The sequence below is a fragment of the Nuphar pumila genome, chromosome 14 (assembly GCF_984573655.1).
Source record: "Nuphar pumila chromosome 14, dmNupPumi1.hap1.1, whole genome shotgun sequence".
NCBI lineage: Eukaryota > Viridiplantae > Streptophyta > Magnoliopsida > Nymphaeales > Nymphaeaceae > Nuphar > Nuphar pumila.
Window position 1 is genome coordinate 15,534,292 of NC_143262.1, and position 15,191 is coordinate 15,549,482.

Below are 15,191 nucleotides of genomic sequence, written 5' to 3' on the forward strand. Positions count from 1 at the left end.
CGACAAAATTAGGTCGTCGCTAATCCACTGCTTTGTTGTAGTGTCCTGAAAGAAAGAGAAAAGGGTCAACCAACCTTTTCTTAGAGAAAGGGGAGAGAGAGAGAGAGAGAGAGAGAGAGAGAGTTGAAAATGGTGGTGGGTAGGAGGAAGTTTTTCTTGTGACAGCTCATGAAATTAAATGTATTGTGGGTAAATGGTTGCCTCTATTCCAAAAGAAGTTTCTTTATAAAAAAAACCTTCTTCTAGCGTGGAGAAATTCTTTTTATTAAAAATCATATTTTAGGAAAACTTGGTCAAATGTTTTGTTGAAAAAATTATCATTTTTTCTTTCCTACTTGAATTTTTCTTACCATTTTTTGGCTTTCAAACTTCTCAAAAGAAAATTTATTTAGTAAAAAAGAGACTTAATATTTAGGCATATTTTTAACAATATATGTATGTTTTATAATTATTGTCAAAACTTTACGTGTGTTTCTTATGAGATATATATCTTTTAAAGATCTAACGTGAAGCACGTCCGTTAACTATATCTTATCTCATATAAAGAAACTGGATTGAAGAGCAACAACAAAAAAGCACGGATGAGGAGTCGTTATCTACCGCAGAACAAGTTGTCTGATAGCGTATAGCGTCATTATGTAGTAGTGCAGAGCAAGTTGGCCAAGTTGACCAAGTTGACATGTAAATCTAGCCTGACATCGCTGATGCTTGATAGGGACTTGACATGTAAATGCAAGAGCCTACATGCACGTGAAGGAGTTATGTCGATGAATTTGGGACGTTACATTCGTCTCTTCATTGACACTGATCAGCAGGCACTGCTAGCTATAAAGGAAGATCAGGAGCCTGCCCCTTGGGGAAGAGGATCAAGATAGAGCTCTCCTACTCTTGTTTCCGCAAATAGCAATGGCCTTCCTCCCTCCAGATTACGTCCCCATCTCCCTTCCTCACTATATCATCCTTGGTGTCTATGGTGGCAGCTCCCTACTCGTCGTCTTCCTCGCCTGGATTACATCTCGTCTCTCTCTCTCTCTCTTTCTCTCTCTCTCTCTCTTTACTTTTTTATTCGAGGTTTCTTGTTTTTGAAAGAAAGAGAAAAAAGAAACAAAAAAGAGAAAGAAAAAGCCAGCAACAAAGATATTGTTGGGGTTGGTCTGATGCAATTACTTTTGTTACCCTCTTCCTTCTCGTTTTTAAACTGCGGGGAGAGGTAATATTAAAAATTGCATACATCAATCTTCCTAAAAAAATATGCAACAGCTTCTGTTTATCTCTAATTCACCCATCATACAGAGGATTGAAAACCCGCTTACAATCCTCTGAGAAGAGAATTAGAGATGGTGAGGGCCCTCGTACTACGACGAGCTTTGATGGATATAGCCACCAAATATTGGATCTAACTGCACAAATGTGTTTAGAATAGAAATATAACATGTCAAAGATGACCTTTTGGAGACTAGGTATATGTAAATTAATGGTAGTAAAGTATATGTGTGTGTGGACGGCAGATCATGTGCAAACAAATGAAACACTTTATGTTTCTGAACCATGAGACCACATATACACTCTTGATTGCAGGGATTTAGCTGCCAAGTATTTGATCTAACCATACAATTGTGTTTAGCATAGAAATTGAGCATACCTAACATGATTTGGTTTCTGTTTTTTGGTGTAAAGAGTGCATGTTGTGTGTGGAAATGTGAATCATCATCATCAAGCCTTGTCTTCGGGAGGGGTAACATATAACCTGCTCCGCAATTACATGGGGTCGACTTTGGGTGTGTCGAAATGAAAATATTCATGCTAAAAAAACCTATCCATGTGGTTCCATAAGGGCTTCGATCATTTGGTAGGGGCATATATATATATATATATATATATATATATATATATATATATATATATATATATAGAGAGAGAGAGAGAGAGAGAGAGAGAGAGAGAGAGAGAGAGAGAGAGAGAGAGAGAGAGATAGCTACTAACCACTTTTCTAGCTAACTACAGTGTTAACCGGGCTTTACAAGAGTTTTTCGCATGTATTACTTAAATCTGATAGTATAGATGTGTTCAGTAGCATAGTGAAATTACTAGAAAATGATACTTGGATTGTATTTTTTATGGAAAATATGATTTTTTATGGAAAAATATGATTTTTTAAGCCTTGAATATTTAAGAAAATCTTAAACCGTTGATTTTTTAAAGCTTATAAGAACCTATTTGCGTAAGAATAGGATGATCCAAGAATCGATTCGTATAAAATAACACATGTAGAAGCCATCTGTATAGCCAGATTTAAGAAAAACATGAAAACACTCTTTAAAAGTCGGTTAGCTAAAAAAAAGTGGTTAGCAGCTTACCTCTCTCTCTCTCTCTCTCTCTCTCTCTATATATATATATATATATATATATATATATATACTTTTAATTCAGCGGATTTTCTTTGTCATTTTGACCCATTTTTATAAGCTGCTTACGAGCTTTTCTCTTGCGCAGGATGCAACAGCAAACTTACGAAGACTGACAGAGTCGTCATATGCTGGTGGGTGTTCACGGGTCTCACCCACATCATCATGGAAGGATACGTTTCATTCACCCCCGACTTTTATAGGAAGACGCCTCCAACTTATTTGTCAGATGCCTGTAAGTTTCAGAGTCCGGATCGGGTGCAATCACATGACACAAAATTTGTGCATTAAGCACCTGATTGCCCTCCATCAGGCCTTGGGCCTACAACTGACAGGCCCTGTCCCAAGATGACGGATCATCAGGTGCTTAATGCACAAATATTTAGTGCAATCATATTGCACCTTTCACTAAGTTTCAAGACATACATTGAAGTTTGGAGCTGGAAATTTTTTTTCCTTAAATTCAGTTTCACTCATCCCCTATGTCATCTCTATCTTCTTACTCAATCTTTAGATGTAAGTTGTTTAATCAAATATGATCTCATGATCTGATTCACCAACATTTGAATCGCTAAAATCCCAAATTTGTATAGGATTTTATGGCGATTGAAAATCAACGGCTATAAACATATCAAAATTTATTGATTTTAAAAAGTATACTTTTTTAATCAGACTGACTATGCTGAATCCATCTATGGAGTCAGATTTGATCAAAACAACTTACATCAATATTGACATCATGTGTAGATGAGTGTAACTTAACTATTTTTCATTATTAACCTATTTTAGAAACAAACTGTAGGGAAGGAATACAGTAGAGGTGACTCAAGATACCTTGCAAGAGACTCTGCAGTTGTGGCCGTGGAAGGAATAACTGCGGCCTTAGCAGGACCGGCCAGCCTTCTTTCTGCGTAAGACTCAACTACAAGCCATCAATGAAAAATATTTTTCATTCATTTTTTTTTTTTTACTTTTACTCGGAGAAACTGCCCCAGGCACAGACACTTAGTCACGCTGGCTCAGCTTGCCGTACTTACTCCTCAACCCAGCTGGGAGCCGTCAAGTTTCGGCTTACACGGGGAGTGATGCCCATGGGATTTGAACCTAGGTTGCTCGTCAAACGGCCTAGTTTTCATCCCACTACGGCAAACCCCTTGAGTCTAAATATTTTACATTCATGGGCTGCTAAACAATTTGTGAACACAAGTATTGGTTGCCCCATAAGGGCTTCCCTAAGTTTCATGATTGATAGCAGGCCATTGCATGGTTGGTGGTAGGGGTGGCAATCGCTCAGGTTGGCGGGTCAGCATGCCTCAACCAGAACCCGACCTGTTTATTAAATGGGTAACCCGACACGACCCGCCAACCCGCCAACCCGCTTAATAAATGGGTTGGGTCGGGTAAACGGGTTGGCGAGTTGACCCGCCCGCCTAACCCGTTTATTAAACGGGTTGGCATACCCCTAAATGAACCCGACGGGTTTAATAAACAGGTTAGGCGGGTTGACCCATTTATTAAACGGGTTCATTTTTGCCAAACCCGAACCCGCCTAAGAGGCAGGTTGGCGGGTGGTGTCAGGTTTTGCCACCCCTAGTTGGTGGATTAGAGCATTAGATAGCGTCCAGGTTGGATCAGGTGCAATCGCATTGCACATTTTTTATGTGTTGTTGCATCTGAGCACCCTCCATCTTTTCCATACAGCCTGTCAGCTGTAGATTCCAAGAACAGATGGAAAGTATGCACATGATCACCCTCCATTTCCCATATTAAGTCTTTTGGTGCGGATGTGCATACGTTATTAGTTTCTAATGAATTGTTTTGACTCAGTCTGACATTACAATGTGTTCAACCTAATCAATTTATTAGAAATCAATCCTTTGATATTGACAAAAAAAAAAAACAATACCTTTTTTAAGTAAAAAAATGTTTGGTTTACTTACAACCATCGATTCCTGAATCATTAGAACAACTTGTACATACATTACATTTTGGCGATTCAAAATTAATCCCCACCAAACAGACCAAATAGTTAGATTCACTTTAAAAAACACCAATAGCTAGGGGTGACCAACGGGCTTTTGGATACCTGGCCTGATTCAGGTCGAGTTCAGGCCTCCATTTGGAAGCCGAGTCCGACAAAAGTTGGGTCAAGCCCAGACCCATATGGTATCGAGATGGGTTTGAGATTTAACACCCTTTTCAAAAAAGTAAAACATGTATTTTACAAATATAAATATGAAAAACTCAAAGTTATTTTTTTTAACCTTAAAAATTAACCATGCATTTTAAAAATTGTCAGACATTTTGATTATTTTAATAAGTTAAATTCATCTAATGTTAAATACATGCAACTAGGGGTGGCAATCGGGTCGGGTTGGCGGGTCGGGTTGGCGGGTTGGCGTGTCAGCATACCTCAACCCGAACCCGACCCGTTTATTAAACGGGTCGGCTGTGGCAAACACGAACCCGACCCGTTTAATAAACGGGTAACCCGACACGACCCACCAACCCATTTAATAAATGGGTTGGGTCGGGTAAACGGGTTTTCAGGTTCGCGGGTCAGGTTGGCGGGTTGATGGATCGGGTTGGCAGGTAGACAGGTTGGCGGGTTGATGGGTCGGGCAGACGGGTTGGTGGGTCGGGCAGACGGGTTGGCGGGTCGGGTTGACGGGTTGACCCACCCGCCTAACCCGTTTATTAAACGGGTCAGCCGGGTTGGCGGGTTGGCATACCCCCAACCCGAACCCGACCTATTTAATAAACGGGTTACACGGGTCGACCCGTTTATTAAACGGGTTGGCTTAAGCCCAACCCGAACCCGCCTAAGAGGCGGGTTGGCGGGTCGGGCGGGTCGTGTCAGAAATTGCCACCCCTACATGCAACTAGTTTAATGTTAGATAAATCCTATATATGTATATGTGTGTGAGCGCATGAAATGCATGTGTGCTGGATGGATGGTTGGTTTAAACTATGCAGCCATCATCTGCAAATACAAATTGAACCTTAGTGGTTTTTTTCCATAGTGATAGATGGTTGATTTTGCAATATAAAAAAAGGTATAAAAACATGAATTGCAAAAAAGTTGGTAAACAATAAATACAAAATTAATTCAGTTTAAATTTTAAAAATTATGATTAAAAGATCTACCTTCCTAGGTAACTCTTGTCCAGTAATTAAAGATCTACCTTCCTAGCTAGTGTAACTGTGATTTGTCACCTTACATGCAACAACCATAGCTCAAAACCCATGGAGGGCATACTTTGTTGTATGATCGAAGCCGAGTATGCTCACTGATGTCAAATCCACAGGTATGCTATGGTAACGGGGAAACCGTACAGTGACATGCTGCAGTTCGGCACTTGCACGGCGCAGAATTATGGGACAATAGTGTACTTTCTCACTGCAATCCTGGACGGTGACAATTTTGCCACCAGTAGATACTACTATTGGGCCTACTATGTGGGACTAAACAGCCCTTGGTTTGCGCTACCCGTGTTCATCACAGTCAGGTGCTGGAACAAGATTATGTCCTTGTATCCCAAACAGAAGGCAAAAAGCGTTTGATGCAGTGTCTCGCTTCTAAGGACGGACATGAGTTTATTTTAGTTGTAAGTTTGAATATTGAGACTAATTTTAAGTTGGTATTTTTCCATTTTTATCTTTGCAAGCATCACCAAACCACATATCTCAATTGTTGTTGCCTGTTGGTATCCATGATCTAATTCTCTGTCTAGGGCTGGGAGATGAGATGAGAGCTTGTAAATTGAGCTTGCGATCCAAGCTATGAGCTAGCTCATTTAGGTAAAGAAGCCGAGCTCAAACGTGGCAAGCTCGGCTTTTATAGGCTTGTTTTACATTATTATATATTTATATATTATGTGCCATATATATATATATATATATATATATATATATATATATATATATATATATATATATATATATATATATATATATATGTGTGTGTGTGTGTGTAACACTTTTTGAGCCTACCCAAGAGTGAATAGGGGGTTTTAAGTTGTTTTTAGCAAATCTGACCTTGCACACTTTATAAATTCAATTTTTACTGCACTAGTAAAAGTTTAAAAGTCTCACCGGTAAAAGGTTTTACTGGCGCAATTTACATTCACCAATGAAAATCTTTTTCACTGACACAAAACTTGTGCTAGTGAAGTTATTTTTTACTAGCTCAAAGTGAGAGTTTGTGAAATTGGTTTCACCGGTGCAACTTATGGGCCAGTGAACTATTTTGCTAGAAAAGAACACTTGGATCACATTTTTTATAAAAAATATGATTTTTTAAGCATTGAATATTTTTTAAAATTGTAGACCGTTGACTTTTTAAATCTTATAAAAATCTGTGTGTTGAAATCGGATGACCCAACAGTCGATTCCTATAAAATCAAGCATGTAGATCACATTTGTGACCCAAAGATAATGGGTGGTGTGACACTAAGGAACACTCTAATGGTGTTCGAAGAACTAAAATCCTACCCAGCTACAACTTAGGCAAACTAAAATGGCAATATATATAATATATACCAACTTATATATCAACTTGACTCAAACTAATGAGAGACATGAAGTACACATGACTACATACAAGTATGAAGGGTACGACACAACAATTCTAAAAAAATGTGGGTATAGGGATACAACTATATATATATATATATTAAATATCACATAAATACAAAATAAACTGAATATAATCTAAATATATATGTTATATCTAAAATACATATTATATACTGAAAATATAAAGTTATAAAATGAAAATATAATTATAAATTATAAATTGAATACAAACTTGTATGTATAGAGGGTAAAATGATGTGTCGATATGTTGACACGGGGACAAGCGTATCAATATGTGTGTCGACACAGGGACAGTCGTGTCGACGTGGGTATCGAAGGGCAAAATGAAGTGTCCGTGTGACATAGTTTGTGAGTTATGGTGTACGGAACTGCCTTTGGGGTGATTTCATGCGGTTCTTACGAAACAAGATAATTGTGTACCTTCATGTTGTGTATATTCATGATTAAATTAATCAGATTGTAAGATTGCAGTTTGAATGAAGGCGATTCTAGCATGCTGTTTAGACAATGTTGTCAAAATCTAACCAAATCTGCCTGAATCGGCCAATTGGGTTAAAATCAGTTTTTCACTGGCTTTCTTAAGAAATGGATGAATTGGTTTTGTCGAATATCTTCTGGTTTTCATGACAAATATTTATGGGAATTTGATTGTTTTATGTATTAAATGTATTTTAGAATTTGTTTGGACCTTATAAGTCATCATTTACTTTATTTCTGTATTTTCATATATTCTATTTGCATGATTTTTGAACTTTAAAAAGACCAATTCAGATTGATTCGACCCGTCGCTAATTCTCTGAACTGCTTTGAAAAAGGATTTGGTTTGAAACCGATTCTAACAACATTTGTTTAGACTATTAAATTAAGTTCCTTATTTTCTTAACGTGTAGTCTGAGTTTTAGTTCCTTCAGGTAAGGTTTGGATGTACTAATAATTAGTTTTTGTTTTTATTTACTTTAAAAACCATTTAATTTGTTCTGATCAACGTTATCAAAATCTCTGTAAATTGGTTGTTTCAGATTGAATCAGCCCCTTAACGAAATGAAATGGGGGTTGATTCATCCCTCTTAAAAAAACCAGCCAATTTTTGGCTGAATCGGTTCAATTAGATTTTTTTTAAATATAAATATTTATAATAATAAAATTAAATAACAATAATCTTTGAAATGGTCTGATTAAAAACATGATCTGAACCGATTCAATTCAAACTGTTTTTATCATTTTTTTTGAAAAGCCTGTTCACTTAGTCAACCGATTTTAACAACAGTGGTTTAAATAATCAGATGCATTTTTTCATTCAATATAAGTTGACTATAATCAAATAGAAACAACACAAGGGGGATTTTGTTATAACATTTTTTTTTTGGAGAAAATTATATATAGGTGCCTAACTGATGATGAAATTATGTTTCACTGCTTCTCTTAGTCTTCGTTCTAGTAACCTTAGTTAACTCTTAACCTTTCTGGTTAAGTATAAAAAATGACATTTTTGCCCTTTCTTTTTTATTTAAGTTATTAGATGCCCCAAGAAAGACCCTTTCTTTTTTCTCTTTGCTAGTAATGTGCCCGTCACAGTGACAATGGTTAAAAACTTAAAAATACCGGCAGCCAAAAATTTGGGAGTAATCGAAGACTTTTTAAAATCTTGTATTTTCGGCAAAAAATATTTTTTATAAGAATATACAACAACAACAACTACGCCTTCAACAACAACAACTACGCCTTCATCCTAAAACAATTGGGGTGGGCGATGAACCAAAAAAAGAAAACCATTCTGGGTCTTCCACATGAATCCTTCTCCTCCAATCATTTCTATCCAATACCATGTCCTCGGTGAGGTTCAAAGCATTCATTTTTTATAAGAATATAATTAAAAAATACAGTGTTTTACAATAAATAGCTGATAAAAACATAAATATCATATTTAACACGTGATATTTATGTTTTTGATGAAAAACTCACAAGAAAATACTGTTTTTAACTTTCAAGTATTTTTTGTGACATTTTCATGAGATTTTCATAGTAAACTAACCCAGCAACTCGTGACTCAGCTCATCATGAACTCGTTCATTATCTGTTTGCTTAGCGAGCCGAGCCGAGCCGAGCCATGAGCAACTCAATTTAGCTTAAACAAGTTGAGCCCAAACATAAGGTGTTCGACTTGGGAGAGTTGGTACGTATAATATATATAATTTTTATGTATAATATATATTTTAGATCATGATTCAAAGATGATTATCAAAATTGGAAGGCCTGATATTGTAATCAAGCTAAAGGGTTTTGTGGAGGGAAGATACACGAGACAATATCCCTATGTATCTCAAAAACTTTTTGTATAACTTGAATAGAATAGTACTTCAAATTTAAAGAGTAATTTTTTGGCCAAAAAGGCTAGGTCAGAGATGGTGAAATCATCGAAATATCACCCCCCTCAATTGGCGTCCTCCTTTGCAGGAGGCATCCTAATCGAATACATGTAATCTCAATCTTTTCCACTCAATCAACTGCTAAGGGTCTGCCAAACACCAGCTTGAATATATATATATATATATATATATATATATATATATATAGAGAGAGAGAGAGAGAGAGAGAGAGAGAGAGAGTAATGGATCGGTGCTAAATCAGTTTTTCAGCTTCTCCAATGCTTTTTATGCGGTCTGGCCCTATAAATGTGTTGGACATGGTCGATTTACTAAGAATCCACACTTGAATCATGTGCTTTCGATGAAAAAAATGATGTTTGGAGCCTCAAAAATTTACCAAGATTTTGGACTATTGATTGTTCGAACTTTATAAAAACCCACCCATGTATTAAAATCAAATGCTTCAAGAGCTGATCCCTATAAAATTACATAGTACCATCAGATTTAGCATGCCGTTTAGCACCAAATGAGTTTAGCACTGACCCATTACTCTCTCTCTCTCTCTCTCTCTCTCTCTCTGTGTGTGTGTGTATATGTATAACGATGCATAGAAATAAGAAAACATATGCATAAAATATAAACTATTAATCATAATATATAAAATATATATATTTCATGTATAAATAACAGGAAATGTTTTTACAGGAGCCAACTCATGTTCAGCTCGTGTCATTCTGGGACGAGTCAAGCCTGAGCTCCCTTGGCTAAACACGAACACAGGAGCCAAGTCATGAGCTAAATCCATTGGTAAATGAGGAGAGCCCCCAATGTCACGTGCTCCCAATGACCCCCTTGGAGGAGAGGGTTAACTAAGGTTAGGATGAAAATGAAATAAAAGAAAGGATAAATAAGTAATTTTAAAGAGCAAGGTAAATAGGCAATTTCATATTAGAGCCAATGATTTCTGTCTGTAGTTTAGGCAAGAGTAACCAATAACCTATTTGAGCAACCAACTGGGGCTCCGCGTGGTTGGTAGGAGTTGTCAGTGCACGTCTCCCTGTCGTGAGAGGTTGCAAGTTCAAAACCCCAGTGGTACATTGAATAATAACTTGTGGGGGTCTGCCTAACCCCAGCTTGCCTTTCAAAAAAAAATGGAAAGGTTAGGCACTTCCCTTACAAGTTTGAAATCTCAACCAGCTAAACCTAATTTCATGATTCATTAGGTAACTATACATAAAAATTATCCTATAGATGTGGAGTTTTCTTCATAATCGTCCCTTTCAAAAACCTAAAACCATCCTTTCCCTTATCCAATTTTCCAAAATCATCCCTTGCAGAAAAATCATTTTTAAGGTAGCTTGACATCACATGACAGAAGAGTGAATTTGTTCTAAGATTTTGAAATGTAAGACGATTTTGGAAAAACAAAACAAAACAAAGTAGAATGTTTTTTTGGGTATCATTCTTATGAAAAAAAAGTCTTACATTTATTTTGGGAAGCGATGAAGAAAATAGAGCATGAAGGTAACTTGTTTTCCAATCTTTTAGAATATGCTACATCGTCCACCTCCAAAGTATGACACAAATTGTTTCTCCTTCTACAGTTATGCCTTCATGCATGCAGGATGGTAGTCTTTTTTTTTTTTTTTCCCTAACTCTGCTTTAAGCCATAAGGTAAGGAATGTGCACTCGTAACATGAATGCCTTAAGCTGACTCATCTAAGCGGATGTACGGAGCCCTTGTAGGCAATGGAGGATGTAGTTGTAATCATTTTCCAGCTATACAAAAATTGCATATTTTAGGTCGAATGAGGCCAACATCTCTCTCTCTCTCTCTCTCTCTCTCTCTCTCTCTCTCTCTCTCTCTGGTAGTGCTTACCTTCGTTCTCCAATATATTAAGTTTACAATCACTATAAATCAATGAGTTATAATTGTCATGAGGATTCTGATTGAGGCTATCCTTAGAGATAATACAAAACTGTCAGATTTGAATTCTAGAGTTGGCTCTTCCAGAAATATCGAGCTCTTAGCTAGACTTTCCGTAGACCATTTAATTTGGTAGGAGCTTCTTTCCTGATATCTTAATATTCTTTCATATTTTCATTCACTTGCCTCTTATTTTCCGAAGCGGGTTATATGTTCCCCCCCGGAACACGCATGTGCGTGTTCTCGGGTCTAAATGAGCACCACGTATGTAAGCACGTGGGGTGTGTTTCCCCGTGTGTGTCGGCATCACTTAGCATCAGAGTTCGGTTTGTTTGCAAAGACTTAATTACTCATTCCCGCCATTAGCACCATGAAATGATATTTCGAGTAAAGGACAAAAATGTCCTCCCGCCAGAAGAGAGAAAGGATTAAAATCATCATCGTTTTTGCCCTAAGGAGTAAACAATTCTGCTTTAACAGGAGCTCTTCGCAATATGTCGCCCTAAACGTTCTGGCTCACCCTATGACGATGCACCATCTGCTGTAACAGGAGCTCCCTTTGACGACACAACCTTTGACGTCATCTGCTGCCGTCGGAGCACCCTTTTTCATCGTCTACTATTGTCGAAGCATAGTCAGAGCATCATTGCCACCATCAGCTACATCTAGCTTCCAGATGTTTCTCCTCTATTGTCGGATTAGCAAAACTTGTGTCCTTTGGGTGAGTTTTGTATAAGGTTTTGTTATGTAAACAAATCGATTTTCGTTATGTAAATCTGAATGCTAAATCTTACAACTGGTTATACTATTCATGCTAAATAATACATATTTTCATACTAAAACAAATCGATTTGTACATATCTACCTTCTGAGCGTCAAAAAATAGTTAGCACGATTTGTTCTTATGAAGGCTAAATATTACAACAATATGTACTTATTAGGGCTAAATTTCTACAATGATTTGTAAGTTTGAATTTAACAATGATTAATACATTTAATGCAGTAGCGATTTGTTTGATGCAACAACGATTTATATGTTTCAAGCAGTAGCGATTTAGCCGATTTATGATACATGATTTATACATTTAAAGCAACCACAATTTATACATTTAATGCAGTAGCGATTTATGATTTACAACAATATGTACTTATGAAGGGTTCGATTTCTTCAACGATTTGCAGTTAAATTTATGTGTTGTGCAGGTTAGCAATGGCTACAATTTGTAAGACAAGAAAGCCTTCGCCGTTGGAGGGGATGACTCTTGGAGAAATCATCTGCCAATCTGATATATATAAGGGTTATGTGAAGTACCAAAATATAATGAACATTGAGAATGAAAACGACAAGAACAAATTATTGGATATTTATTATGTGAAACCTGATCCATCAGATATTAAAGATGAAAAGCAAACGAAGAAAGATGAGGAAAAACTAAAAATGAAGAAAAAGGATGACAAAGAGAAGGAAAAGCAAACGAAAAAGGAGGAGAATGAAAATTACGCGCACTTATGAGGCAAAATGATTTCTTCCTGTTGACTATGCAAAACTAAATCTACATGCACATCATTCTTCATGTTATCTGTCATGATTGTCAGTTGCATCGCACTATACTATGCATGGAGTTGTTATTTACCGTGCCAATTAAAGAAATGACTTATCCTATATGTATGTTGACAATAGAAATTCATGTGACAACAATTTAATGACAACTACGACATTGTGAAGCGATTTCAATTTTAATCGCTAAATGAACAACGATTTGAATATGTAAATCGCCACCACAATCTTGTAATAATGTAAATGCCGCACACACACATTTCAATGTCATAATAAAAATATCTTACAAATCTTCACTAGAAAACACATAATATGTTACAAATCGATATACATATCGCATAATATATTACCAATCGATACAAAAATTCATCATAATAGCTTATAAATCAATATTAACAACCGCGGTTTACATTCTACTATTCCAATATTTTCTATACAAAGGCAAATCGTTGTGACCAACATATACGTCATTGCGTAAATCGCATAGATCGTCAACTGGAATCCAGGTCTCAGAAGGCATATCAATTTTTGATAACGAGCGGCATGTGGAACGACATTTACTGTGAAAGCTCAAATGTTACAACGATATATACTTATGAAGGGTATGATTTCTACATCGATTTATATGTTTGAAGCAGCGATTTATACGTTTAAAGCAGGAACGATTTATACGTTTGATGAAATAGCGATTTATACTTGTTGACGATAGCGATTCACGTAACAACTATTTAATTACAGGTACGAACCTATGAATCAGTTTCCATAGAAATTGCTAAATGAGCAACGCTCTGAACACGCAAATGGCCACCTCATGTTGCTACAATGTTAATTCCTCACGCACATTTTCAATTACATACTACAATATCTAACAAATCGACACTAAAAAATACTTAATATTTTACAAATCGGTACATATATCCCCTAATATATTACTATACCTAACCCTATACCCTAAACCCTTAATATCTTACTAAACCCAAATCCTAAACCCTAAACCCTAACCCGAAACCCCGAAACCCTAAACCCTTAATATATTATTAAACCCTGAGACCTAAACCCTAAACCTAAAACTAAATCCTAGACCTAGACCCTAACCCTAACCCTAACCCTAAACCTAAACCCTAAAACCTTTAACCCTAAACCCTTTAACCAAAAACCCTAAACCCTAAACCCTAAACCGTAAACCCTAATGCTTAAACCCTAAACCTTAAACCCTAAATCCTAAACCCTAAACCCTTACCCTAAAACCTAAAACTAAACCCTAAACCCTAAACCCTAAACCCTTTAACCCAAACCCTAAACTGATTTCTATGTTGATTCTTAATATCAATTTAAGATATTGTTTTGATTCTTAATATCGATTTCTATGTTGATTCTTCATATCGATTTAAGATATTGTTTTGATTCTTAATATCAATTTCTATCCTAATTCTGTATATCGATTTATAAGCTATCAACAGGAATTTTCATATCGATTTCTGACAGACAAAGACATAATTACGTAAACCATCTAAAATGTGAACCACTTTAAGGTATATGTTATTTTATTATAAAATCTTTGGTGGGTCTCATAAGCATTAAACTCCTCTGCTATAAAAGAAGATCCTCACAATATTACCCCATAAATGTTCCAAAAAACATCTAACACTTCGTCTTCTTTCGTCGGAGCACCTTGTGTCGTCTTGTTGAGTTTTTGTGTTCAGCAGGTTACCAATGGCTTACATTTGTAAGAGAAGAAACACTTCATCGTTAGAAGGGAAATCGCTTGACAAAATCGTCGAACTGTATGCTTTGTATGAGTAATTAGAAGTGTACTACAGAATAATGACGAATGAGAATGATAAAGAAAGGAAGCAATTGCTGGTAAAGTATAGAGTGAAGTCTAATCTGCCAGATATTGAAGATGATAATCTAACGAAGAATGATGAGAAAGAAGTACAAATGAAAAAGAAGAAGAATGATAACGAAGGGAAGCAAAAAGAAAGAAAGAAGGAGGATAATGAAAAAAAGCAAAAGAAATCGAGGCAAAAGAAGGAGGAGGTGGACGATAGGGAAAAACAAAGAAAGAATAATGAGAAAGAGGAAGAGAAGCGAAGGCAAAAGGAGGAGGAGGATGAGAGGAAAAGACAAAGGAAGAATAAAGAAGAGGAAGAGAAGCAAAGGCAGAAGAAGGGGAAGGGGGAGAAGGAAAAGCAAAGGAAGAATAAGGAGGAGGAACAGAAGTGAAGGCAAAAGAAGGAGAAGGAGGAGGAGAAGGAAAAGCAAATGAAGAATAAGAAGGAGGAAGAGAAGCGAAGGCAATTAAAGAAGAAGGAGGAGGAAGAGAAGCAAAGACA

At 36.5% G+C, this 15,191-nt stretch overlaps 1 protein-coding gene across 1 annotated transcript; it reads left to right on the forward strand.

Annotated features, from left to right (window-relative positions):
* Positions 1-858: 858 nt before the first annotated feature.
* On the forward strand, positions 859-6,057 carry LOC149816487 (putative 3-beta-hydroxysteroid-Delta(8),Delta(7)-isomerase). The gene is made up of 4 exons (XM_089987855.1): positions 859-1,018; positions 2,494-2,640; positions 3,208-3,316; positions 5,714-6,057. Exons 1-4 carry the CDS (start codon positions 907-909, stop codon positions 5,967-5,969), a joined length of 624 nt encoding a protein of 207 aa, XP_089843981.1. The 5' UTR covers positions 859-906; the 3' UTR covers positions 5,970-6,057.
* Positions 6,058-15,191: the final 9,134 nt, after the last annotated feature.

Excerpts from the sequence above, each read along its gene's own strand:
- LOC149816487 (XM_089987855.1), top strand. The coding sequence starts at position 907 with ATGGCCTTCCTCCCTCCAGATTACGTCCCCATCTCCCTTCCTCACTAT. Across the intron at positions 2,641-3,207 it reads AACTTATTTGTCAGATGCCT|GGAAGGAATACAGTAGAGGT; the intron begins GTAAGTTTCAGA and ends AACAAACTGTAG. Across the intron at positions 3,317-5,713 it reads CCGGCCAGCCTTCTTTCTGC|GTATGCTATGGTAACGGGGA; the intron begins GTAAGACTCAAC and ends TCAAATCCACAG.